This window comes from Pongo abelii, chromosome 10, assembly GCF_028885655.2.
Source record: "Pongo abelii isolate AG06213 chromosome 10, NHGRI_mPonAbe1-v2.0_pri, whole genome shotgun sequence".
Taxonomy (NCBI): domain Eukaryota; kingdom Metazoa; phylum Chordata; class Mammalia; order Primates; family Hominidae; genus Pongo; species Pongo abelii.
The window spans coordinates 94,752,704-94,779,939 of record NC_071995.2 but is presented as its reverse complement, the minus strand read 5'-3'; the positions used below and the strand labels follow the sequence as shown (position 1 = coordinate 94,779,939).

At 48.1% G+C, this 27,236-nt stretch overlaps 1 protein-coding gene across 4 annotated transcripts in view; it reads right to left on the bottom strand.

The window, feature by feature from the left end:
* Window positions 1-27,236, bottom strand: part of ELK3 (ETS transcription factor ELK3) — a 75,361-nt gene that overhangs the window by 13,141 nt on the left and 34,984 nt on the right. For 3 of the 4 annotated variants that reach the window (XM_009248131.4, XM_009248132.4, XM_054527526.2), the window contains exon 3: window positions 9,180-9,974. In XM_009248131.4, the coding sequence (XP_009246406.1) occupies window positions 9,180-9,974 (795 nt within the window). Of the gene's footprint in view, window positions 1-1,431; window positions 1,845-9,179; window positions 9,975-27,236 lie in introns of those variants that run through there. The other variant, XM_054527527.2, reaches the window with a different exon arrangement.

The following is a 27,236-nucleotide window of genomic DNA, read 5'->3' as shown; positions in this document are numbered from 1 at the left end:
CCTCATCCCAAGATCCCCTTTTCATTTTCCCCACTCAGTTCATCTTCCACTTCCACCTCATAGAGTCTCCTAAAAAGCCTGCACATCTGAGCTCACCAGGGTGAGCTGGCATCCAGGCATGCCCACCTGCGCACCCCTGCCCCGGCCCGCTGCCTCCTCCTGCCTTCCTCTGCCCATCAAAATGCCACCTCCTCAAAGGACACTTTCCTGATCTCCCCTCAACCAGATGGGATTTCTTATTTCTGAATCTTTGTAACACTTTGTGACCATTATTTTCTTAACATTTAACATGTTCTGCCACCTATTACAGTGACTGGCACATTTTTCTTATACCTCTTTCCATAGCCTTTAAGGTATCTGCTCATCTTTATTCCTCCTGTACTACTCATCTCCTAAACACCGATGAACTGAAGCCATCTGCAGCTCTAGCTGGGTCCCCCCTGGCTTATCACTTGTTGGGCATCTCCACTCGGATGCCCCACCATGCTCCAACTTCATGAAGCTCAGCACCTTTCCACATCAGTGTTTCTTAAGACTCTTCCCCTTCTGTCAACAGGACCACCATGTAGGCACTGCCTCAATAAATACTGACCGAAAGTGCAAACTATGTTTCAGGTGCCACAGATGAGGATAAAACAAGACATAATCCCTGCACGCACAGCCCCATTTACCACCCGCATCCCAGGCCCCACCATGCAAAATGCCTTCCGATAACTGCAAGCTCCGGACATAGCCTCTGGAGGAGTCCCACAACTCAGTCTCCTATTTATCCCTCATTTCCATTCCTGCTGCACCCAAGCCCCTATCACCTTACAGATGGCATTCCACAACAGCCGCCCAGGCCAGTCCACCTGCCTCTGGTCTCCCCGTCTATTCTGTACCCCATCGCCAAATCAACCATCCTCAAACACTGAGTTCACTCAACATTCAGTCACCATTTCAGAAAGGATGTGATGTGCTCCTTAGCCACAATTCGAGGTTCCCCATATTCTGGGTTCACACACTTGCTAACTTCTGAGGACTAAGCTCTGATTTTTTATCTTGCCCAAATTCCTACCTAGGGCTCTAGGAAGTCATGCCCTACAAACCATAAATTCTCATCAGATGGGTTTTATTTGACCCTACATATGGTGACTTACTTTTCAATCCGACTCTGGCATAACATTATGAAACAAGGAAAAAATATTTAACCCCAAAATATATTTCCTTGCCATACCTTGAAATTGCCTGGCAATTTCATGACGTCTCATGCCTCCCTAAAATATATAAAACCAAACTGTACCCCGACCACCTGGGGCACGTGTTCTCAGGACCTCCTGTGGGCTGTGTCACGGGCCATGGTCACTCATATTTGGCTCAGAATAAATCTCTTCAAATATTTTACAGAGTTTGACTCTTTTCGTAGACACTTCCCTCCCTGAACCCTCTTACTTGCTTTGATGTGTCCTGAGCTTTCCTCATATGCATGGAGGACCAGGCATTCTAACTCAACAGTCCTTCAACGCTCCCTCGGAACTTCCCTGACCACCCAGCCCAGCCCATAGTTCCCTGGGCTACAGGCCCTCTCCACAAGTGACCTCATCCGTTCCCATGGTTTCACCACCCCTTGCGTGTTGATGACTCCCTAACTTCCTCTCCGGCTCCAAAACACTCTCCCCTCTCCAGATGGAGCTGGACTTTTCCACCCGAATGTCCTGCAGGGTCCTCAAACTCAGCATGGCCCGACTGGACGGTTAGCCTTTTCCCAGGGAGCTTATTCTTCCTCCCATGTTCCTCACACTCAATTCTGGCTCTCCCCACTCCTCCCACCCAGTCAGTCACCAACTCCTGTTGACGGCACTCCCAACATCAGATCCATCCCTCTGACCCCTCCCACCATACAGCCTTAGATACTCATGGTCTTTCGCCTGGAATATTACAATAGCATCCTACTTGGATCCAGCCTTCCCCCTTCCCAATCTCGTCAGCAGGGTCATTCCTAAAACAATTCAGACTGTCACTCATACCCCTTCAATGCTTCCTATTGCTATACCTCCCCTAATCACAAAGCTATTTCACGTATCTATGCCTCGCCTCAAGCTGTTCCTCTGCCGACAATGCCTTCCTCTCCGTCTACCAGAAAAAGGATCCTGCTGCAGGCTGATCCTTCAACACCCTGTACCAGTGGTCTCACCCCCTCTAGGAAGCCCTCTGGACATTCTTCCTCCATCTCAGGCAAAGTTAATACCTTCCTCCTTAGGATTCCTTTTGCAACTTAGTATTCCTTTTGTATTGCACCTGAGATACTAGATGAAGGGACTTAAGTTATGAGCTCCTAACTATCAGAGACTATTTTATCCATGTTTGTAGCCCCAGCTCCAAACACAGCAGCTTTCACATGATGGGTACTCAATTCATGTGTGTTGAACTGAACTAAACGATCTTGCCCCTCAGCTCCTAAGGCGCTTCTCTGTGCTGCATGTTTGACTCTTGCCAAGGGCTATTGTGTGTGTGTGCATTTGTAATGCCTTGTTGTCATGGCTAGGTCCTAAGGTCATAAAAACAAGCAACTAGTTTTGCTGTCCTTTCTCGGCTCTGTTATTGCTCAATAATTATTTGTTGATTCTAATGAGACTTGTTTCACTTATACCTCTAGCAGCTGTTTATTTATTTATTTTTGAGATAGAATCTCACTCTGTCACCCAGGCTGGGGTGCAGTGGCACAATCTTGGCTCACTGTAACCTCTGCCTCCCGGGTTCAAGTGATTCTCCTGCCTCAGCCTCCCAAGTAGCTGAGATTACAGGCATGCACCACCACACCCAGCTAATTTTCTTATTTTTAGTAGAGATGGGGTTTTGTCATGTTGGCCAGATTGGTCTTGAACTCCTGACCTCAAGCTATCCGCCCTCCTTGGCCTCCCTAAGTATTGGGATTACAGGCGTGAGCCACTGCGCCCAGCCTCTAGCAGTTAATTTCCAATCCAAACAAGTCGAAATTCCTTAGCCAGTTCTCAGGGTCCTCCATAATTTCACACCACCCTAAATCATAACCCTATGTTATATATTGCCCCGTATGCTGGACAGCAACCTGTAAACTCATGAGAACAGGAACGGTTTCTATCTTGCTAACCTCTGTATCTCCAGGTATCTAAGCAAATGCTTAGTTTTCAATGATTATCTCCCAAATGAATGAATACATGATAAACATTTGTTACTGGACCGATTAAAGAAGATGCAGAAGTATTTGCTGATCACTTGATTTGGTGATCTGAGATACCGGTAAGTCACTCAGTCTTTAAGAAAGTAAAGGAGAGAGAAACAAGATGTCTAGCAGGTTGTACCCACAAATATCTGTAATCCTAAGCTCCCACAGATGCCAACAGAATCCATGACAATGCCACCTTGAGGTTAAAAAAAAGTCCTCAAATAAAAGGTGACTGAATCTCTGGAAACTCCTAAAGTTGTCTGAATTCAAGTGAAACCATGGTTTTAAGGTCTTTAAAAGGGGAGTTAATCCCACAGAAGTCTGTAGCACTGATCCTATGGAAAAGGGGATAAAATGGAGACTCCCATGGGGGCCTAGGGTAGCTATAGAAAGGGGCAGGGGAGGAAGCAGGGCAGAACCAGGACAAGGAGGCAGTAATGAAGACTGGGGTGGCTGTGGCAGTTTCTTAAAATAAGACAACAATGAAGTTTGCCACATTGATTGACTCTTTTATTTTTTTTGTGAGACGCGAGTTTCGCTCTTGTCCAGGCTGGAGTGCAGTGGCGTGATCTCAGCTCACCACAACCTCCACCTCCCGGGTTCAAGTGATTCTCCTGCCTCAGGCTCCCAAGTAGTGGGATTACAGGCATCTGCCACCACACCTGGCTAATTTTTGTAATTTTAGTAGCGATGGGGTTTTGCCATGTTGGCCAGGCTGGTCTTGAACTCCTGATCCACCCGCCTTGGCCTCCCAAAGTGCTGGGCAGGCGTGAGCCAGCGCACCTGGCCCAATTGATTCTTCCTTTCATGAAAGATTTCTCTATGGCATGTGATGCTGTTTGATAGCATTTTACCCAGAGTAGAACTTCTTTCAAAATTGGAGTCAATCCTCTCAAACCCTGCCACTGCTTTATCAACTGAGTAATGTAATGTAATGTAAAGTTATGTAATATTCTCAGTCCTTTGTTGTCATTTCAACAATATTCATAGTGTCTTCAACAGGAGTAGATTCTATCTCAAGAAACCACTTTCTCTGCTCATCTGTAAGAAGCAACTACTCACCCAATCAAGTTTGATCAATAAATTGCAGCAATGTGGTCGCATCTCCAGGCTCCACTTCTAATGCTAGTTCTCTTGCTATTTCTACCACATCTGTAGTTCCCTCCTCCACTGAAGTCTTGAACCCTTCAAAGTGATCCATGCCCTCATGGATCTGGAATCAATTTCTTCCAAATTCCTGTTAATGTTGATATTTTGACCTCCTCCCATGAATATTCTTAATAGCATCTAGGATGGTGACTCCTTTCCAGAAGGTTTTCAATTGACTTTGCCCAGATCCATCAGAGGAATCACTATCTATGGCAGCTGTAGCTTTATGAAATGTATTTATTAAGTAATAAGACTTGAAAATCAAAATTACTCCTCGACTCCTGGGTTGTAGAATGGATGTTGTATTTGCAGGCATGAAAAACATTAATCTTCTTGTGTATCTCCATGAGAGCTCTTGGGTGACCAGATGCATTGTTAATGAGCAGTAATATTTTGAAAAGAATCTTTTTTCTGAGTAGTAGGTCTCAGCTGGGCTTAAACTATTCCATAAACTGTGTAAACAGATGTGCTGTCATCCAGGCTTTGTTGTTCCATTTATAGAGCACAGGCAGAGTGTATTTAGTAGCACTGGCTTCAACTTAAAGTCACAAGCTGTACTAAAAAGACTCAGCCTGTCCTTTGAAGCTCTGAAGCCAGGCATGGACCTCTCCAGCTATGAAAGTCCTAGATGGCATCTTCTTCCAATAGAAGGATTTTTCACCTACAGTGAAGCTGTTTGATGTAGTCACCTTCATCAATGAGTGTAGCTGTATCTTCTGGATAGCTTACTGCAGTTTCTCCATCAGCACTCGCTGCTTCACCTTGCACTTTTATGTTATGGAGATGGCTTTTTTCTTTAAACCTCATGAGCCAACCTCTGCTAGCTTCACACTTTTCTTCTGCAGCTTCTTTGCCTCTCTCAGCATTCAAAGAATTGAAGAGAGTTAGGGCCTTGTTCTGGGTTAGCCTGAAAGGAATGTTGTGGCTGGTTTGATCTTCTATCCAGACCACTAAAACTTTCTCCATATCAACACAATCAGGATGTTCCACTTTCTTATCATTCATGTTTTCACTGATGTAGCACTTTCATTTCCTTCAAGAACTCTTCCTTTACATTTACATATTGAACTGGTATAAGAGCCCCCTAGCTTTCGGCCTGTCTCGGTTTTGGACATGCCTTTGCCGTCATCATTCTAGCTTTGGATTTAAAATGAGAGACGCGCAGCTCCTCCTTTCTCTTGAACACTTTATAGGCCACTATAGGGTTATCAACTGGCCTAATTTCAAAATTGTTGTGTTTCAGGGAATAGGGAGACCCAAGGAGAAGGAGACACAGGAGAGCAGTTGGGACACACACAACACTGATCAAGTTTGCTGTCTTATATGAGTGTGGTTCCTGGTGCCCCAAAACAATTACAATAGTATCAAAGCTCACTGATCTCAGAGCACTATAACAGACATAATAGTAAGGAAAAAGTTGGAAATGTTTGAGAATTACCAAAATGTGACATTGAAACACGGAGTGAGCGTGTGCTGTTGGAAGAACAGACTGGCGCTGATAAGACTTGCTCAGCACCAGGTTGCCACAAACCTTCGATTTGTAAAAAACCACCAATTATCTGTGAAACACAATAAAGCAAAGTACAGTAAAATGAGGTATGCCTGTATGAAGTGTAATAAGGTCCCCGAGGGAATGGTAACCACGTGACACAGGCTATGCCAAGGCTCCCTTACTTCTCCCCTTCTTCCTGCCATGATTCTAGCTGGAAATAACCAACCTTGGGATTTGTACTTTCAGGGTATCAGGTTATTACAGCACACACAGCTTTCATCTCTTCCAAAGCCCACAGCTAAGCGAAGCTTACAGCCCACGGATTACCAAATGTTTATGTGCACACAGCGTCACACCGCACACAGCACACCCCCCACACACACAAAAAAGGAGAGTTTCTGTGACAAAGTGCTCAGGTAGGAGGAAAACCACTGAAGCCTCACTGCTGCCTGTGGAACACCCTGAACCCCACAGTTGTCCTTCACTCCCGAGGCCGAAAAGAATTCCGCAGAACGCCTGGCTGTTGAGAGCCACGCTGTCTCTGGCTGTCACCTGGAAGGTGAACTACTGGGCTGGTGCTGGTGGGTGAGTTTCTGAGGCACCCCTGAAGCAGCTCCCAGGGGAGGGAATCTGAGAGTCCAAATCTGATATTGACATACCCTAATCCTAAACCATCCCTGGCTTCAAGATATCCTATCTGATCTCAGGGAATCCGCCTGGGCGAAACCGGCTGCAAGAACTCAGCTCTGAATAAGTACCACATCCCTGACTCCCACCCGAGCCCCTCTGGTGTCGCCCCCATTGCCCCTTCTCTCCCTCCCTGTTGGCCACCCATGGCCATGCCAGGAGCAGAGTCCACACTCTGGGAACGTGAGGGAAGTTCAAAGTGGGGTCTGAGTCCCGAGGCTCTACCATCTCCCAGTGTAGCTGGTGACCCCCTTAGTTTTGCGTGGTTTGGAGGACTGCCTGGTGCCCCTCCTCCTTTGACCCGAAGGCCCTCTCTGAGCCAGGTCCCTTTACTTCCACTCTGCTGCCCTGGGTCCAGACGCTGCCCCTTGCCTCCCTCCCCTCGGGACCATTTCTGGGCTTCCTGGCACTAAACCATCACAGCCTCGCCCTCACAGCTTGGCTGAAGACCGGGCGCCCTCACTGCCTAAGGCACAGGTCCTCTTGTAAAGATCCTGGCTTTCCTACGCCTTCCCACGGGGTTTCAGGCCATGCTGGTGGCTTCTGGCTCCTGGCCGTGCCCTCTGCATCCATTTGTTGGGCATCCACCCTTGATCCTTCTCTCACGCCCTCAGCCCCACCGACGGGAGCCACCACTCCATCCACATTATCCACAGGGCTGGCTGAGCTGGCTTCCTCTGAGACAGGGCTGGCATCTGCCTCACTCTGTTCTGAGAAGGTGATTCAGGCTCCCAGGGAACACAGACACCTAAATCAGAGTTGGCCCTGGCCTGGCTTCAGACCTTTCTCACCCTGACAGTTGTAAACACACAGGAGACAGGGGGAGGAGATGCTCAGATCGTCTACCCTGGCCCTGCCTCTCAAGTTACTCCCCTGAGCTACGTCAGGAGCTGCTGTTTCTGAGCCATTTGCTCAGCAGCGCTTGGTCACTGGACAGCCTTGCTTAACTGGAAGATGCCTGATTTAAGAGCACACGTGCTCACTCTGACCTATATCCTGCTCCCCTGGCCCTCCCCTCTGCGGTGGCGCACGTCACCACCAGCTCACAGGCTTGAGCTGTCATGAAATCCCTGGGCAGAATCCAGTCCAGAGAAAGCGTGGAGAGGAAAGTGGCCCAGAGCTGCTTTCAGGCGCTCCATGGATGGCCATCGTGATCAGGGACACTGCCTTCTCGCAGCAGGAATGCACTTCATTTGAGAGCATGGATTCTGGAGGCAGACACTGGATCCAAACCCACCTCTACCACCTATTGGCTGTGGGACCCTGAACGAACTACTTTACCTCTGTGCCTCATTTATCTCAGCTGGGAAATAGGATAATAATAATACAACAGGCTCAGCATCCAAAATCCAAAAATCCCCAAATCCCAAATCCTCCAGAATCTGAAACTTTCTGAGTCCTGACATGACACTCCAAGGAAATGCTCATTGCAGCATTTTGAATTTCAGATTTTCAGATGTGGGATATTCAACTGGCAAGTATCATGCAAATATTCCAAAATCTGAAAAGATCTGAACTCTGAAATACTTCTGGTCACAAGCATTTTGGAAACAGGATGCTCAACCTGTATCCACATGACAGGGCTGCTGTAAATGTGGATACAGGCAATGCATGTAAAGCGTCTGGAGCAGTGCCTGGCACACGTGGGGAGCCCATCATATGCTGCCGCGGCTGCTGCTGATAACAACAGGGACAACTACGATGAGATTACAGAGGCAGGGGATGGGTGCAGCTCCGCGGTTAACAATGCTACCAGGTGTCGACAGCTCACAAAGCCTGTCCATGGTCCCATTTTCCACACATGGAACCTGGCCCAGAGAGCAACCGCCACAGTCCCACTCCTAGGAAGCAGGGTAGCCAGGAACTGAACGCAGGTCTGTGAACCTAAAACAAATACTCTTTTAACCGCTGCCACTAAAATTGCATCCAATTTTCAAGGGGAAGGAGAAATAGGGTTTCCCAGCACCTACTACGCCTTTGCGCTGCAATTGTCAGCTGGACAAGAAAGAGCATCTGAATATTTGATTTAAAGGAAAAGGCTGCTTTCTCCTTGGGACTAATAACAACGAAGGCTTTTTTGGCTCTGCAAGTTTGCTGTCCTCTCCCCAGTGCTGTGGACTGGGGCTTTCTCAGAGTAGTGCTGCTTTCAACGAAGCAGCTGTTTGGGGTGGCCCCTTTGTTTCTTATTACCTACGCTATGACCACAGCTCCACACTGACAGATGCGATGGCGGTATCAGTTGACATCTATTTTCTTGTTAACAGAACACAGGTGGCTCCTTATTAAGTGCCCCCAGAGAAGATTCTGCCATAAAAATTTCATAAAGCCTCCTGAAATGTAAACTGACCCGCTCAACTTTCCCTAGGAAATCGCTGGTGAGATCTGCTTTGTCGGCCAGTGTGCGTGTTCCACCTATGGTCACTTTAGGCCGCTAAAAGCAAGAAACCAATCAAGCATCCCACTAGAGTCGACAAACCAAACCCTGTCTCATGTGCACCCCTTGGTCTGAGGATGGAAAAGCAGCTTCCCTTCACATTTACACAGTGACCTCGGTACGAGTCATAGGACTACGTTTTGAGGGACAGAAGGAAGTCTCTTTAGTTGCTCTTCCTTTTTTGCTAAGCCACTGAAGCTGGCTGTGGCTGGGATGACAGGAATGACTCTTACCTGTGCAGTGAAGAAGGCTGGGGTGAGGGATCCTGAGGGGAGGGCTGGGCTGTTGAGGGCGATGGAGCCGATGTCGGTGCCGGAGAGCACCAGCGGGGGCGCTGAGATTTCCAAGCCTTTGGGTTTTTTGGCCTTTGGGGGAAGAGATGGAGACTTGGTCTTGGAGCCCGATGACAGGTTCAAGGGCTCCAGGGAATCGGAGTCATGGCAGGCGGCCTCCAGGAAGAGGCTTCTGTGTTCAGAAGGGATGGGTGAGTTGGGGGACAGGGACGGGGACCGAGATGAGAAGGGTGAGGCGGATGAAATACTGGCAGCGTTTGGCAACATTAAAGAGGAGATCTTGGCCGAGACGGACGAGGCCAGGAAGGCAGACGCCGCCGCAGCCTCTGACGTGGAAGGCAGGGACACCACCGGCCTCGTGACGTGCTTGTCGGTTTTATTGGTCACAAACCTGATCACAGTCCTGACTTCTTCCACGGGGGGGCTGTCTTCAGGCGGCTCCTCCAGCTTCTCCGTCTTGATGGCCTTGAAGGCGTCTGGTGGGTTCTGCAGGGAATTAATGGTGAAGGACGAGTACAGGCCTGAGTGGATGTATTCGTTGCGGCTCGTGCTTTTGAGGGCGGCCAGGCCGTGTTTGTGGGCCTCGCGGCCCTCCGGAGACGCCTTGCAGTCGCTGTCCTGCAGCAGAAGGCTCTCCCGGCTGATCTCCACCGCGTGAGGATCCATCTTCAGGATCTCCGGGAAAGAGACAAACTTGTACACAAACTTCTGCCCGATCACCTTCTTGATGATGTTCTGCGAATACAAAAGTAGACGTTGAAAATCTGAGTGCACCCAAGAAACCGTGTAAGAGCTCAAGATAATGGTAAATGTCGCTGGCAGAAGCACCAAAATGTTCCTGATTTACATTCTTGGCTAAGGAGAACTGGAAGGAGGAATGAAGTTGGAAGTAGGAGAATTAGACGTGAATTCCAGTTCTGCCATTACTAGATCTTTGTGATCTTTGGCAAATTATGTGCCACTTTGAGCTTCCTCGTCTGTAAAGTAAGGAAGATGATGATGATGATGATGATTTCTTAGACAGGGTCTCACTCTGTCGCACAGGCTGGAGTGCAGTGCCACGAACGTGGCTCACTGCAGCCTTGACCTCCTGGACTCAAGCAGTCCTCCTGCCTCCACCTCCTGAGTGGCTGGGACTACAGGTACATGCCACCACACCCTGCTAATTTTTATATTTTTATTTTTTGTAGAGACAGCATCTCACTTTGTTGCTCAGGCTGGTCTCAAACTCCTGGACTCAAGCAATCCCCCAACCTTGGCCGAGTGAGGATTATTCTATGTAATAACATAGTAACAGTTGCCATTTATGAAGCCCTTACTATGTGGATGGGATTATTCATACCTTATCTCATACAATCTGAACAGCAATCCTAAAAGGAAGGTGTTGTGACTCCTATTTTAAAAATTTGGAAAATAAGCTTAGAGCACTTCCGTAACTCACATGGCCACCTGGTAGGAAGTGAAGTGGTAGAGGCAGCATGTCCTTAACCATAACACAGTATTGTCTTACCTACCTCTGGGAGTCAGAAGAATTCAATGAAATAATAATGAGAAAGCATTCTGTAAGCTGGAAAGCATTATAAAATGCAAGTTATCATCATCAAACACTACAACGTTTTCTTAACTCACTTAGTCATTTTTTTCCTTTTAAATTTTTATTTTTTTGCCAAGAAAGCCACTGGAAGAAAAACGAACTGTCTACTTTGGATATCTGTGACATTCATTGACAGTATTTTTAGTTGCTAGCATCCACTTCTGGCTCTTCAGTTTATGGCTCCAGTCCTCAAACATTAGGCTATAAATGAAAAGCAATAATCATTGCAAAAGTTTTTGCAGCCCTTTGGGAGAAGGGACTTTCTATTAAAGGCTGTGCTGTTCTTGAGGTTTATTAAATGGATACTTTAATTCCCGGCCGAACCCACTGGGTTCTATATTTACCTACCAAATGCTTGCGTGTGCCTTGCCCTGTGGATGAATCTTGGGGTCCGAGGGGCTCAGAGAGACAAAGATGGTCTCTCTCAAGCACAAAAACCCAGCACCATCCTATGGGAAAAGGACTCTGTTTCCTTAGAAACTGTTCCACCTAAAACCTGGGTATGAGTGAGGGTTAAAAAAAGATCATTTTGAGAAGAGTTTTAGAAGCAGCTCTGATTGAGAGCCTCTCTTCTGTACCAGGGGTTGCACATAAGGCACCTCATTAGATCCCCACATTAGCCCTGATGGAGGTGGAGGATGTCATCCTTCTGACACAAACAAGATCCCAGAGATGGGGAGTCATTTGCCCAAGAACCATCAAGATCGACAGATTCTAAAGCCTAAGCTTTTTCACATCCCCACACAAATTTAGGGGGAGAGAATCAAAGATCCCCCAATAGACATGAAATTCAACTGAATGTTGATGTGCCTTTTGAAATCATAGTGTGGTTCTAAAAACATGGGTTTGCCTGCCATCCTTTACATTATGACATTCTGATTTGCCTTTTCCCTCCCTAAATGATGGGAGCGAAGGGCACATTAAGGGCCCCATTCAGCACAGGAGATCTCATACACAGAGTCATGGAGAAACCTCACTGAGCACCAGCATGCAGGCCATGCCCAGGGCACCTTAGATTAGAGTCAAGGCCAAACAACAGTTCCAGTGGCCACGGCCACCCTGCTGCATCCTGGAGCTCCCACCTGCAACTTAACCCGCGGGGTCCCATTTACGCCAGCGACCTCACACTCACACTGCTACTCGAAGCTGAACAGCCCTTAAAAACCTTTAGAGAAATTTGGGAAACTGAGATGTTTTCCACCTGGGCTTTGTTAGCAGCGTCTCTGCCGAGTGCCCTGGGTCAGAACATGCCCAGGAAAATCAGCTCCCAGCAGGAAATAAATTAAATAAGGGTGTCATTGGACCCACCTGACCCAGGGTCAGTTCCCATTAAAAAGAAAGTGTGCTGGCCTGGTGTGTTAATGCTTCCTTTGCTAAAATTCTAAGTTATTTTTAGTTTTAGCTCATAATATTTTCCTCCCTGGGGAAAAACTTTATTTTTTTCCCTCAGCGAGTTTGAACACTCATCTAAACTGAGTGAAGTTTTTAGAGCCTAAATAATTACACAAAAGACAAACTTCTACAAACGTTTTATTTAGAGCCAAAATAAAAACACAGAAGAAAAAGGATCTGAATCATTTATTCTAACAAGTCTTAAAAACTAATTGTTTCTTCTTTTCCAAAAAAAAAAAAAAAAACAAACTTTTAATTTTCTTATAGGTTTGGAACATCATGTCTAAGTTGGGATTACATTCATGAGCACATCAAGAAATAACCAAGGGCTGTGATAAAAATGACAGAAAATGTCTCTCCTGCTCAAAAAATGGTTGGGAACTGAAAGGCAGCCTCAGACAGATCATACGGCCTTGCTGTGTTAAAAAGAACATGAGGAACAACCCACCTGTCCACCAACCAGCAAAAGGATAAATGAAATGTGGGTTGTCCTTACAATGGAATATTACCCGGCTGTAGTAAAGAATGAAGCTCTGTGCCAAGGCCTAGAATTCATTATTTGAGGAATAATGAATTACTAGACTATGGAATAGTAAGGAAGAAACATAACATAATGGGCCTCAATTTCATTAAATAGAATCATAGATTTTTTTTTTTTTTTTTTTGAGATGGAGTCTTGCTCTGTCGTCCAGGCTGGAACATAGTGGTGCAATCTCGGCTCACTGCAACCTCTGCCTCCTGGGTTCAAGCGATTCTTCTGCCCCAGCCTCCCAAGTAGCTGGGATTACAGGCACCCACCATCATGCCCAGCTAATTTTTTTTTTTTTTTTGAGATGGAGTCTCGCTCAGTTGCCCAGGCTGGAGTGCAGTGGTGCGATCTTGGCTCACTGCAAGCTCCACCTCCCTGATTCACGCCATTCTCCTGCCTCGGCCTCCTGAGTAGCTGGGACTACAGGCGCCCGCCACCATGCCTGGCTAATTTTTTTTAGTAGAGATGGGGTTTCACCATGTTAGTCAGGACGGTCTCGATCTCCTGACCTCGTGATCTGCCTGCCTCGGCCTCCCAAAGTGCTGGGATTACAGGCGTGAGCCACCACGCCCTGCCTAATTTTTGTAGAGATGGGGTTTTTCACCATGGTGGCCGGGCTGGTCTTGAACTCCTGACCTCAGGTGATCTGTCCGCCTCAGCCTCCCAAAGTGCTGGGATTATAGGCATGAGCTATAGAATAGAATATTCTATTCTATGATTCACTACAAAGTGAAAGCAGCCAGATATTACATGGTAAGGTCACATATGATTCTATTTATATGAAATGTCCAGAATCATGAAATCTATACAAAAAAACAGAAAGTAGAGTATGGTTACCTAGGGCTGAGGGGTGGAAGGAAGGAGGTAATGAAAATGTTCTAAAGTGGGTCATGGTGATGGGTGCAGAACTCTATACTCAGAGCCACTGAACTGTATATGGTAAATGGGTGAATTGTATGGTACGTGAATTTTATCTTAATGAAGCTGGTTTTTAAAGAAAAGAACATATAGAATCTTAAGTATTTTACGTGTTTAAGTGGAAGACAGTGGGAACTTTCTATAGCTAGAAGCGACTGTCATAACATGCTGATCCCTACTCAGAATGTAAAAAGGGAGACGCTGGGAAGGGCCCTTCAGTAGCTGCTGCCTCTGTGGGGGGGAGCAGAGAGGACACCAAGAGTTTTCTGGGGAAAGGTTACGCAGTGACGGGGATGGAGACAATTTACTAGCTGGCCAAAAGGAGGAAGTGACAGCCATCGGAAAGAACCGAGGCAGGTCATGCTTCTCTAGAGACCAATGGGAAAGATGGATTCGATCTGGCTACCTGGAAACCTGCCAGGGTCGAAGGCTGAAGAAGTGGAACTGGGAGGGAAGAGGACAGAGTCGGATACAGTAAGTGGGTCAGAGAAGTGCAGCCCAGTGACTCAGCACCAGGGACATCCGCTAAACGAGGGGAGCTGGTAAGGTAAGCCCCCCACAGCGGTGCCCACGGCTGGAGGATTAGGAACAACCTGGGCTCAGAGGACGTGTGTCCCTGCAGCTGCACTGACAGCCCCTTCTTCCTTATCTTCCAGGGCTGCCCCCAGAAGCAGCGCCATGTATGTTTGAAGATCTCTCTGTGGCTTCCAGGGGGGAGTTTCTTTCCAAGACAGTTTGCTGAGAAGACTCAGTGTCAGGAATAAGACAAGCTAGTATGTGCTGAGCACGTATTATTTGTCAGGCTATCTTCTAAGAACCTGACAACCATCAACACTCAATCCTCTTAGAGACCGGAATGATTATTATCCCCATTTTGGAGATGAGCAAGCTGAGGCTTGGGAAGTATAAACTATATACTGTTGGAAGCTTGTACCTGGAGAGAACAGATGGTACCCAGGCAATCTGACTCCTGAGGTCTTGGCTACTATGAAGGGTGACACAAGATTCAGGCCAACTTAAGCAGCCCGGGACACAAGCACACTTGGGTAAGGGCTCTTATTATGGTAAGTGATGAGGATATTTAGAAAAAGTCTGGTTTCCACCCCCTTCAATCCCAGACTCACAAGTATTTGTTGCTCACAGTTGCCTGGTAACCTGAGCGATGCTGGTCTGTGTCGGGTGGAGCTGAGTGCGTCTCCAGCGTGGTTTTAGAGTGTTACACACATCCGCTTCCCTCTTACACGGGTGGGACCAGTGTCTTTGTAATTTCCCATTAAATACGTATTTGCAAAAGGGGCTGCCTCTTTGCCCGGCAGGCATTCCATGTGAGGTTACGGGCAGCAAGGATGGGATCAATTTTAGTGAGAGGAAAAAGCAACATCCTCTTAAAACAGAGCCCGCCCAGTGGCAGTTCCAGGCAAAAGAGGAGGACCAGATACCAAAATTAATCCCCCTGTCACCCCGTCCAAGTTGCCATTTTGAGAATGCAGTAGTAGCCTAAAGGGCAAGTCGTCCCTTTGGGACAGGATTCCGGGCAGACCTGTGCAGAAGAACCCTTCCCAACTCACCAGCCACCTCTGGGGACCAAGGCATCCCATGACAGGATCTCATGACAGGATCCCTCAATTATTTCACTTTAACTGCATGGAAAATGCCAAGAGAGCAGGTCATATTTCCATTTCCATTTCAGTGCTGTCTGTTACCCTGACAGGTTACAGGCATACCTATAAGAACAGGTATGGCTGTCCACAGTGTGTTTACATATGTATACACACACACAGACACTCCACTCTGCCCTTTGAAGAGGAAGGATTCTGTGTAAATAATCCCAAATAGTAGATAGATGAGAAATATTTCGATAAGTTTTGTAATTTAAAAAAAGCATATGCAGTGCTAGGTAATGAAAAGATGCATATGGAATTAGATTTACCTTCTCAATGACGATGTTATTAGGATTATATTTAAATGAGTTAACTAAATGTTTGTTGAATGAATTACCAACTATAAGGAGAACTGACCCAGGCATAAAGCCGCAGGCATGAAAGACACAATCTTCCACGGCTCATTCTCAGGCTGGTTAAAGCTCCCCGTGGGTGTATCCCATACATATACCTGCCTGTGCTTCTTTGCTGGCATTTTTAAACTGAAAACTCCCAGGCAGATACTAGAGGCCACATGCAAACTCCACATGCTACATACAACCTCACACCTCCCGTGAGAGCTTCATGAGCCATAATTTCACCCATCCATTTACGTGGCAAATATTTGCTGCACGTGTCTGCCCACCCACTCTGGTCTGGCACCCCAATTTTGATCCAAGGTTATGAGTCTGGAGTTCACGTGCTTAGTCTTGTTATCTGATCTTCCATTTTCCTCCCTGCGAGGAGCCAGGCCTGTGGCGAGTTCCTCATCATTCTGGTCTGGCCCCTGGATCCTCTGCCATTCCAGGGCACCCTGGAAACACAGCGCTCCTGCCCTCTGATTCTGCAACTCTCCTACCTCGTTCTCAAAACTGAGAAATGTCAGCAGCTCAGTAAGCAAGCAGGATCGGTTGTGCTGAAGACTCTTCCTAACAAACAGGCCCTTCTTAACCCCTGCACTGGGTAAGGGGGACAGAGCAGGGGACCTTTCCAATAAATACCCACTTGACCCTATCACAAGGGCTGCTGCAGGGATTAAAAGGAGAGGCTCCAGAGTCACTGCCTGAGTTCAATGCCTCAATTTCTCGTCTATAAAATGGGGGGGACTGATCCATCTGCCTCATTGGACTGAATGAGACATCCATATACAGCTTCTGTCAGAACGCCTGATGCATCCATGCATGACAAACCGCATAACATATACTAGCTATTAGTATTATCATCATTTTTACACTCCCATTTAAGCAAAAACAGAACAAAACATAAATATCACCCTGTGTCAGCCCTAATGACAATTTAATAGACAAAATGAACCCTCATAGAAGGCTGTGCATATTCTGCTAGCTTTGTCCAAAGTTCTGGGTAACATGATCAGTCGCACAGCAGGCTGAATTACATCTGGTTTACATGTCTCAACTGAGCAGGGAAACATGATGTTTTTATTTAGTTGGGTTCAGTCAAGAAATAGATACAAGGCTTATATTATATTGTGCCTAACACGGCCAGCACTTGACATCCACTGTGACGAAAACCTTACACAATCCAATTAATTTGGGGGTTGTAGGGAGGTTCTAGGAGAGGGACACAGGGAGCCGCAGATGTGAATAACTGCTGGATCCAAGTGCTCCGCTTAGATGCTGGCCGCAGCCTACAGGCGACACGCCACACGTCAGGCCCCGAAAGGTGGTGCAGACACTAACCAGGCACCCAGCTCATCTCAACTGCTCCCCGCGGCTTCTCAGAGCAGAAACCATGCTGCCCAGACTGGGAGGGAGAAGGGCAGCCTTGCAGCGTCTGCTTGGGCTCAGGCCTCTGCTCAGGGTTCCTGGGAGAGGCCAACGGGAAGCTGCTGGCCCTGAGCACTTGTCAGTGAGACCCGAGGCAGGAACCAGTTCAGGTGCTGAGCAGACACACGAGACAATGCATTTATTTGGGGCACACTCATTTTATCGTGGTAGATACCCTACGTGAAAGGAACCAGTGCAGAGAAAGGACAAGGAAAGAAGCCAGCATTTATGAGGGCCAGCCGCATGCTGAGCACACACAGCTGCCTTGCAGGACGGGCACTGTTATCCCATTGCAGAGATGGAGAAGCCAAGGTCCCCCTGGACAGCGAGGTTATATCCAACTGTCCACCACCTGGGGGTAGGTTAAATATTGGGAGAGCCATACAATGGAATACCATGTAGCTATTTCAGGGGACACAACACTGCTAACACTTCCCCATACCTTTAAATATACATTAGGTGGGGAAAAAAAAACAACAGTATGAATAATTCCATTGTTTTAAAAATCTTCTACTGCATATATATGTTTTCTACTGTATACATGCATATATGTGTAAATAAAAGAAGGTAGAAAATTAATCTTAAAAGATGTATACTAAAATTTAACAGTGATTTTTCATATTTTTTTGCTTATGTGTATTTTCACATTAAAAAATGTATATTTGATATGTATTACTTGTCAAATTAAGACTTTTTAAGAGAAAGAAATAGGAACTAAAAAGCTGACTAGCCCAAGGTCACACAGCTTATAACTGGTGAAGCCGAAGTTTGAACCCAATTGTATCTAGTGCCAAGACCTAAGCCATTTCTGTTCCACTACCACACCCTCTTCCAGAAAAGCAGCTGCATTTGGAAGCAGAGGCTGCTGCTAAAGTAAATCCGTCAGGGCCAAGGGGTCTCTGCATTCCAGAGTAATAGTGGGGTTAACTGCAGAGTGCCTGGGAAAACCAGCTCTGTGCTGAGAAAGCATGGGCCTTGCTTGAGAACAGTTATTTCTAGCTCTTCGGGCGGAAGAGACCAATCTTCCGTAAGGTCCGTTCATTACCTAGAAATAGAACTGCCTCTGCCAATCCACAGGGTAGAGAAGGTGCCTGCTTTGGAGGGCCACCCTAACATGAGGCACGGGGGACCCAGCACTCCCAGTGCAGCAGACTGGACATGAGCAGCCAAACTATAAGTGGCATGCCATCCAAGGGACGAGGGTGACAGGAAAACAACAGGAAGCTCGCGTCCACCATATACAGCCCGGTGATGGCACCCACTGCCAAGCTCCCCCAGCTGTCCCCAGGCCTGTGCCCAGCAGCAGCTCACACAAGGACACAGGCCAGGAGGCTTGACGGGCCAGAAGTCATGTAGACCCAATGCTGGGGTGAACAGATCTGGGTTTGAATTCCAGCCTCTCTGCTTACTATGACCTTGGGCAAGTTACTGAACATCTACACGGGGCTCAGTTTGCTCACCCCTAAAATGGGAATAAAAATACCCCATAGGCTAATTTTTTCTAAAGACTCAACGCAGTCAGTGCCTCACTCACACAGGTCCTTACAACATGACCCTCACTCAGTGAATCTTGCTTAGCGTGCAATAATCTAATCGTACACACTGCTCATTATATCACACTTTTCATTTTATTCTGCCTTCCAGGAAAATCGCTTGGGTGGGCACCTCACTTTAGAGTTTACAGAAGGCTCACACACAACCTCATGTTAGCCTCACAACGCTTTGATACCCACTTCACAGATGTGAGACCCGAGACTCCCAGCTGAGTTCACAACACCCACAAGTAACAGAGGAGTATCTCCAGGCCGCGGCTTCCTGGCCAACACATTTTCTTCAACTCCTGCTTTTGGGTTCCCATCCAGACCACAGTCTGACTCACTCCTTCCTGACATGAAACCCGAAGTGTCCTTTCTCCAAAGTTAGAACAAGTAGTTACTGTATCTCTCCGACAAGCAAACATTCTTTCAGCAAACACTGTTTTTGTTTTTTAGAGATGGGGTCTTGCTGGCATTGCCCAGGCTGGAGTGCAGTGGCTATTCACAGGCACGACTGTTACACACTGCAGCCTGGAGCTCCTGGGCTCAAGTGGTCCTCTTGCCTCAGCCTCCCAAGTAGCTGGGACTATAGGTTCAAGCCACCACACCTGGCTTTCAATGAACACTGAATACACACTCTCCTATGGGTGGCACTGTGCCAGGCTCTGAGGAACAGAGAAGGAGTGAAGCCAGCTTCTGTCCTTGAAGTGCTCTCAGTGGCTTGGATGCAGTGTGACATCCCCTGCCTCTGCTCTGTCTCTGCCATTGAAGCAGAGGGGACAGTGAGCAGTCAGCTGGCCATAAGAAACTCTGCTACAAATGTCTGGGGGGCAGGCTCACCTCACACCCACCCCCACTAAAGAGCACCTTATGATCCTGAACTCACGGGCTCAAGCGATCCTCTCACCTCGGCCTCCCAAAGTACTGGGATGACAAGCATGAGCTGCCACACCCAGCTATTAAAAAGCATCTTATGAAAGGGCTCCTCTGACCCATAAACCTGAGCTGCTTCTCACCAAGGCAATCTTCCCCCTCCACCCACCGCTGCAGTGAGTTTAATGTCCCTGCCAAATTCATGTCCACCAAGGACCTTAGAATGAGATCTGATTTGGAAGCAGGGTGTTCTTACAGATGTAATTGGTTAAAGATGTCGACATGGAATCATCCTGGATTTGGGGTAGGCACTGAAGTCAATGGCTTCTGTCCTCATGAAGACACAGAAAGACATATACAGGGAAGAAGGTCATGGGACGCAGAGGCAGAGACTGCAGTGAGGCAGCTCCAAGTCAAGGAACACCGAGGGTGGCTGGAGCCCACGAGAAGCCGGAAGAGGAAGGGGGGATTCTTCCCTAGGGCCTTCAGAGGGAGCGGGGCCCTGCAGACACCTGGATTTCACACTTCTGGCTTCCAAAACCTTCAGAGAATACATTTCTATTGTTTTGAGTCACCAAGTTTGGGGTCATTTGTTACAGCAGCCCTGGGAAACTAATACACCCCTTTCTTAAAATTATCTCTGTTCAGCGAGGCAGAGGAGGCACAGCCTGGGGCCGCCCCTGGGGTGCAAGCGGCCCTTCCCGCTGCGATGGTACAGGCACCGGGTTAGGTGGAGCCTGAGCTGTCCCTTTTGCAAAGCCGAACTTTGGAGCGTGCACACACACACACACGTACACACCCACTCACACCCATTCCAAACTTCTAAGAATGATGTGCTGCCAACAAAGGCTGGAACTCTGTCTCTGAACAGGCCGACTCTGTCGGCTCCCGGGGGAGGTTTTCTTGTGGTTTGGGTTGAGGTTTCTTTGCCTTCTGGCACCGGTAAGCTGCAGCATGAACTATCTCACCAAATTTGGCCAGCCTGAAGTTGAGGCGCTCTTCATCCCTGCTGCCTGAGTACACGTGGCACCCTGAGGGTGCTAGTGAGAAGTGCTGGCTTGCTGGCCTGGCAGGACACCCCAATCCGGGAGGCTTCGACTGGACGTTCACAGCATTTTTCTCCCCGCCTTCTTGGCTGGGCGCTGCTGCTGGCTGGACCTGGAGTCCTGTCTGCCTCCTGGCTCTCCTTAAACACTCAAGGGTACTTTTATTCAAAGGCCTTTGAAGTGTTAATAACATAGAACATAAAGCTGCTCAGGCAGGGTGGTGGCTCACACCTGTAATCCCAGCACTTTGGGAGGCCAAGGCAGGTGGATCAACTGAGGTCAGAAGTTCGAGACCAGCCTGGCCAACATGGTGAAACCCTGTCTCTACTAAAAATACAAAAATTAGCTGAGTGTGGTGGCACACCTATAGTCCCAGCTACTCAGGAGGCTGAGGAAGGAGAATTGCTCGAACCCAAGAGGTGAAGGTTGCAGTGAACTAACATCTCACCACTGCACTTCAGCCTGGGTGACAGAGCAAGACTCCATCTAAAAATAATATTAATAAATAAATAAAAATAAATAAAACTGCTCCCCAGTGCAAGTCTTTCCCTTTCCCCTGCTGGGTGGGGGAGGTGCTAACACTGACCTTGACCTTCCTGTGTTGAGTGGCCACCTCCAGCGCTGGCAGATGGCATGGCGGGGCAGTGTGTGTCATTAGCCACAGGTGGTCTGGGAGTGTCTTCTCATCCTGGCTTTGTCACCAGTTGACTTGGAAACTCCCCTCCCCTCGAGGATCCTCACTTGCTAAAGGAGGGGTAGGTAGGGCAAGACGCTTTCTTGGATCCTCTCTTGAGTGACTTTCCAAGGTGACAGACTCTGTGCCATGGAGAAGAATGCTTGTTTCTTACTCATTCCTACTACACTTGGTTGGTGCTACCACGCCCTCGGCTCTGCAGGATGCAGGGAATGGTAAGAAAACCCAGCATGCGGCCCTGTAAGGGAGACGCAATGACAGCAGCAGAAACCAAGTCCCTCTGGGAGGGGCCGTGGAACAGACACGGCCATCACCAAGCGAGGCGCCAGCTGGAGGAGGCACAGAGAGGAGTCTGAAGGGTGGCCAGGAGTGAACCAGGCAGGAAGGACAGGGGGAAGGAGGGGGCCTGAGAAGATGCTGGGGTGGGGGCAGCTGTGAGGGTGCAGGGAAGGCAGTTGGGTTGGGGCGAGACGGTGAAGGGAGCTTGGACTCCTTCCTGGAGGCCGCTGGGAGCTGGGAGGCGCACACGCAGAGGAGTGCCACGCTCCAGTACTTTCCGTAGGAAGCATCTTCTGGAAGCGTGGGGTATTCTGGGGCCACTCGAACTCACATTTTCAGCTGACTCAGATAATCTTGCCAGCAGTTTTTCCACTGTCATTTCAATTAAAAAATACCGGGGGCCTGTCTCTCCTCCCTGGCTGCCCTTGGGGTAATCATCATCAGTACTGGGCATACAGGACTCAAGTCTGGACCCAGGGCTCTGCAGCTGTGTTACCCTCCAGCTTTGGAAGCCCAGGCATGGGCCTTGGGGGTCAACACTCTTAGTCTGAAAGCTCTGCCACCGCCCTGCTGCTGCATCTTGAGTCCGTGACTTACACTTCTTGGAGACTCAGCATCCCCACCTCTAAAATGGGCTCAATATTGACCACCAGCACTGGTGCATCACAAATTGGAAAATAAACTAATAAATGTAAAAATACCTAGCACAGTGCCTGGCTTAAAACAAAATGCTGCACACACATAGGCATCTCTTTTTTATGTTACAAATTTGGGGTAGGAACTGAGAGGAGCCGTGGAGGAGCACAGGCAGGGGTAGGGGAGAGGCCGTGCAGAGGAGCAGCTGAGGCGTGGGTGGACAGCGGGTGGTGGGTGCTATGCTGTGAATGTTGGAGTTTTTGTGAGTTTGTCTACACAACCACTAAATTTTCCTGCAGCTCAAATCCCAGAAGCAGGAACGCTCATGCTGGCAAACGCAGACTCGGTGTGGGCTTGGGCAACAGCCTGACGTAAGTGGATCTGGCAAGGCCGCAGGAGCTTTGGCAGCCGAGCCCCTGGCGCAGAAGCATCCTCATCAACACAGTGTTGACGGCGCTCCCGGGCCTCTGGCTCATCCCTGTTTCTTAGCAACTGCCCTATTTTGGGGGAACACTGAGTGCCACAGGGAAGCTGGCCTGGAAGCACGTGCAAGACAGGCAGCACCTTCAGTCAACACGCAGCCCCCTGCTCCCAGCAGCCTGGCCCCCTGATATCAGCTGCCATCTCCCGGTGCAATGTGACCAGATTGGAAGACCTCCATGAGGCAGTTCAGCCACTCCACAGGTCTCTAAGCAGCTTCCAGGACCCAAGCTTGCGAGAGAGGCCCTGGTCATCCCCTGTGCCCCCAGGCAATAGCCCCATTGCCATCTGTTATGCTTCCAACCATCTGAGTAGCTGCTATGGTAGGAAAGAAAGACACTCAACAAAACACACCAGGCCCTCAACACTCACACCCAGGGCCGGGCACAGAGGGCCCCCTCGATCGATAAAACACCCCAAAGGAAGTCCAGGTCTTCCCTAACATTCCACGACCAACAGAGGTGTTCTAGAAAGTTCTGGGATATGAATGCCTGCTGGATGTTTGTTCCTTCTCCACTTTGACAACATCATTTTATCTTTGCAAAATTTATTTTGGAGGAATTAAAGAATTCCACCAGGGCCAGGTTTCTTGGGAGAGGCAGTTGATCTCAGATATGTATTATTAATACTAACATTTTCTTGTCGTGATTGCACACCCAATTTAAAATGAATTATCCAATTAAGTTAAGAAGGTGATGCGTTCTAATTCCAGGAATAGGTTGCCAATGACTTTGTCTTGACTGTTCTCCCCGAAATCCCTTCCAATTAAGTAAAGATTGTTCAGTACATCGTGAGGCTAAGCCAAGAGGTTGCTGTGGAGACGGGAGGATTTTTCATCCTATCACCATTTTCCTCTCTTGATGAGAAGGGAGCCAGCAGAGCTTTCAGCCTCCCCCGGGGTTGAATGTTCACCGCCAGCAAGGACAAAAGGTCTGCTGGACGGAAGAGGATGAGGGGTTGTGAAAGCTTCCAGTTCTCCTTCTGCAACAACAGAGACAGCCCGTGTCTTCAGCTTCTCGTGAGCAAAAGACAGTTGCCCATATTATGGGAATACCAGAGCCCATCCTTTTTCCCTCTCCACCTCATGCTGAAGGTGTGATAGGGCCAACTCGGCCAGCAGAGAGAAATAGATTCATGGTACCTGGCCAGAAAGATCAAGGCTATATGGTCGGGTATAAAACGATCCATGCCAAGAACAGTAAGAGGAGACACAGATTTTTATTTCTAAAATGGAAATCTGATCACAGCACTCTCTTGCTTTTTTAAGAGACAGAGTTTTGCTCTTTCACTCTGTTGCCGAGGCTGGAGTGCAGTCATACAGTAAGAGCTCACTGCAGCCTCTACTTCCTGGGCTCAAGTGATCCTCCTGCCTCAGCCTCCCCAGTAAGTAGGACTACAGGTGCGCACAACCATGCCCAGCTAATTTTTTGTCATTTTTGCTCATCTGTTATTATTAGTTTTTTGGTTTTTGGGGGTTTTGTTTGTTTGTTTGTTTTTGTAGAAACAAGGCCTCACTATATTGCCCAGGCTGGTCTCAAAACTCCTGGGCTCAAGCAATCTTCACATCTTGGCCTCCCAAAGTACTGGGATTACAGGCATGAACATTCCCCGCCCCCTCCCCCATCTCCTGTTTTTAACTTTTTTTTTTAATGTATTTTTATTGATTTATTTTTCTGAGATGGAGCCTTGCTCAGTTGCCCAGGCTGCAGTGCAGTGGTGTGATCTCAGCTCACTGCAACCTCCGCCTCCAGGTTCAAGCAATTCTCCTGCCTCAGCCTCCTGAGTAGCTGGGATTTATAGGCACACACCACCATGCTCAGCTAATTTCTGTATTTTTAGTAGAGGCGGGGTTTTCACCATGTTGGCCAGAATGGTCTCAATCTCCTGACCTCATGATCCACTCGCCTCAGCCTCCCAAAGTGCTGGGATTACAGGCATGAGCCACCGCGCCCAGCCAGCCTTTAACTCTTCATTGGCTCTCACCACAGAGTTTCAACCCTTTAACATGATATACTCCACACTCCATTCCCCACTCACTTTTCCAACCACATCTTGCCCTCACTCCCAAGATACTCTGTGCTTGAAAAGTCAAACTCATCCACACGTCCCTGCCTTTACTCACACTGTTCCCTTCTTGGTATATCCCTTCCTAACTTTTTTCAGCCGGGTAAACTCATTCTCCTTCCTTAAGATCCAGATCAAGTGTCTTGACCTCCGCAGGCCTTCCCTCTGCCTCTACGTCCCTCCCTGCTCTCCCGGAAGACCCCAGCATTGGCCATGCCAGCACTGTACACGGGGTTCTCTACTAAAATTGGTTTCACGTCTGTCTCCCTGACAAGCTGCTGAGCCCCTCGGGAGGAGGGAGGTATGTTTCCAAAGGGATGGCTGGATGGCTGAGGAAAAGGCAGAGGTAAAAGAAGAGGCCGTGTCAACTGGAGGTGGATGTGTAATTAAAAACCCTAGGCCAGGTGCTGTGGCTCATGCCTGTAATCCCAGCGCTTTGGGACGCCGAGGCGAGCAGATCACCTGAGGTCAGGAGTTCAAGACTAGTCTGGTGAAACCCCATCTCTACTAAAAATACAAAAACTAGCTGGGAATGGTAAGACGCACCTGTAATCCCAGCTACTCAGGAGGCTGAGGCAGGAGAATCACTTGAACCTGGGAGGCAGAGGTTGCAGTGAGCTGAGATCACGCCACTGCACTCCAGTCTGGGCAACAGGAGTGAAACTGTGTCTCCAAAAAAAAAAAAAAAAAAGCCTTATTCAAGAAGTGGTTAATGCTGTGAATCCCAGCAGGAATTCCTGCCCCTCAGGCTTGACCCATAAGGTACCTGGCAGTTGTCAGGGCCAGTGACAGAAATGCTCTGGGCATTGGCCCCGCTCTTCTCTACTCTAAGATGAAGGGTCCATCTGTCTGATGTTAAGGAGTGAAAGACTTGTTAGCTTGTTAATAAATAAAATCTCGAAAAAAGATCCTTACTGTTACATCAGGTTATAAAAGTACCTTCTGGAAGACTCAGTTTAAACCTAAGGGAAAAAAAAAACTTATCCAAAAATTCACACCATCAGAACTACAGTAACAAACCCATCTCCTAGGGCTTAAAGCGAGACCAAGGGAAAAAGCTGTTTGGCAGAGAGGAAGTGTAAAATGCCCAGGCGTCAGTTAAATGTCCTGTTTAGGCCTCTACGGACTCTGGTTTCTGCCCCTCACGGGCTCAGCCACAGGTGCCTCCCATGACCTGTGTGTTTCTCAAATTAAACAGGGGCCTTTCATTTATACCCGGGTTGCAAAACATGCCGCTCCCTGGACGGGGCATCACTCCTTTCTTGGAATTCTAATTGGGTTTGCCCCGCAGCCTCTACAAAAGCTTAACCGGGGGAAGCAGTTCCCTGGCGGAGCTCGGCTGCGGAACCCCGGCCCTCCAGACTTTCCCCACACCTGTGTCACGCGCACTCCACAGAACTGCAGAGGCAGGAAGGAGCCTCTGAGCACAGTGATCAGAGCCTCCGATCCCAGCACTGCCAATCCGGGATTGGCGCCCCCAGGATCGCATTTTCTTCCCATTTAAGTCATCTATTAAAATCATGTGCACTTCGAGGACAAGGAGCTGCTCAATTCCCAGCAACTCTGAATCCCTCCAAGGCAGGACTCGTCTTGGGTGGACCTGTCTCCACCCCGGGGACTTGGCTCAGCGATGTGTCTTTGATTCTAGTGTCACACCTGTCACGGAGTCTAGTATTATACCTGCTGCAGAATCTAGGTGCTGTGCCTGTCGTGGGGAGCAGTTTCCTTTTAGGATTTGCTGAATCGAACCATCACTTATAGAGACAAACTAACACTCTCCTTTAAAGTGTAATTTTGAAAATCTAAACAAAAAGCCCAGCAGTGTCTGAAATACAGTCAAGCATCACTTAACGATGAGGCTACGTTCTGAGAAATGCGTCGCTGGGCGATTTCGTTGTTGTGTGAGCATCATAGCATGTACTTGCACAAACCTGGAGGGTCTAGCCTATCACACACCAAGGCTATGCTATATGCTCTTAGGCTACAAACCTGTACAGCACGTTACTGTACTGAATACTGTATGTAGGCAACTGTAATATAATAGTTAGTATGTATGTATCTCAACGTATCTAAACGTAGAAAAGGTACAGTAAAAATATGGAATTATAGTCTTATGGGACCGCCGTTATATATGTGGCCCACTGTGGACCAGAACATTATGTGGTACATGACTGTATACGGAGGTGTTACAGGGTGAATTTTGTCCTTCCCCAAACTATGCTGACGTCCTAATCCCCAATACCTGTGACTAGGACCTTATTTAGAAAAGGGTCTTTACAGATGTAACCAAGTTAAGATGAAGTCATAATGCATTAAGGTGGGCCCAAATCCAGTGACCGGTATCCTCGTAAGAGGAGGAAAATCAGCCAGGCACGGTGGCTCACGCCTGTAATCCCAGCATTTTGGGAGGACGAGGCGGGCAGATCACAAGGTCAGGAGTTCAAAACCAGCCTGGCCAACATATTGAAACCCCATCTCTACTAAAAACACAAAAATTAGCCAGGTGTGGTGGCACATGCCTGTAGTCCCA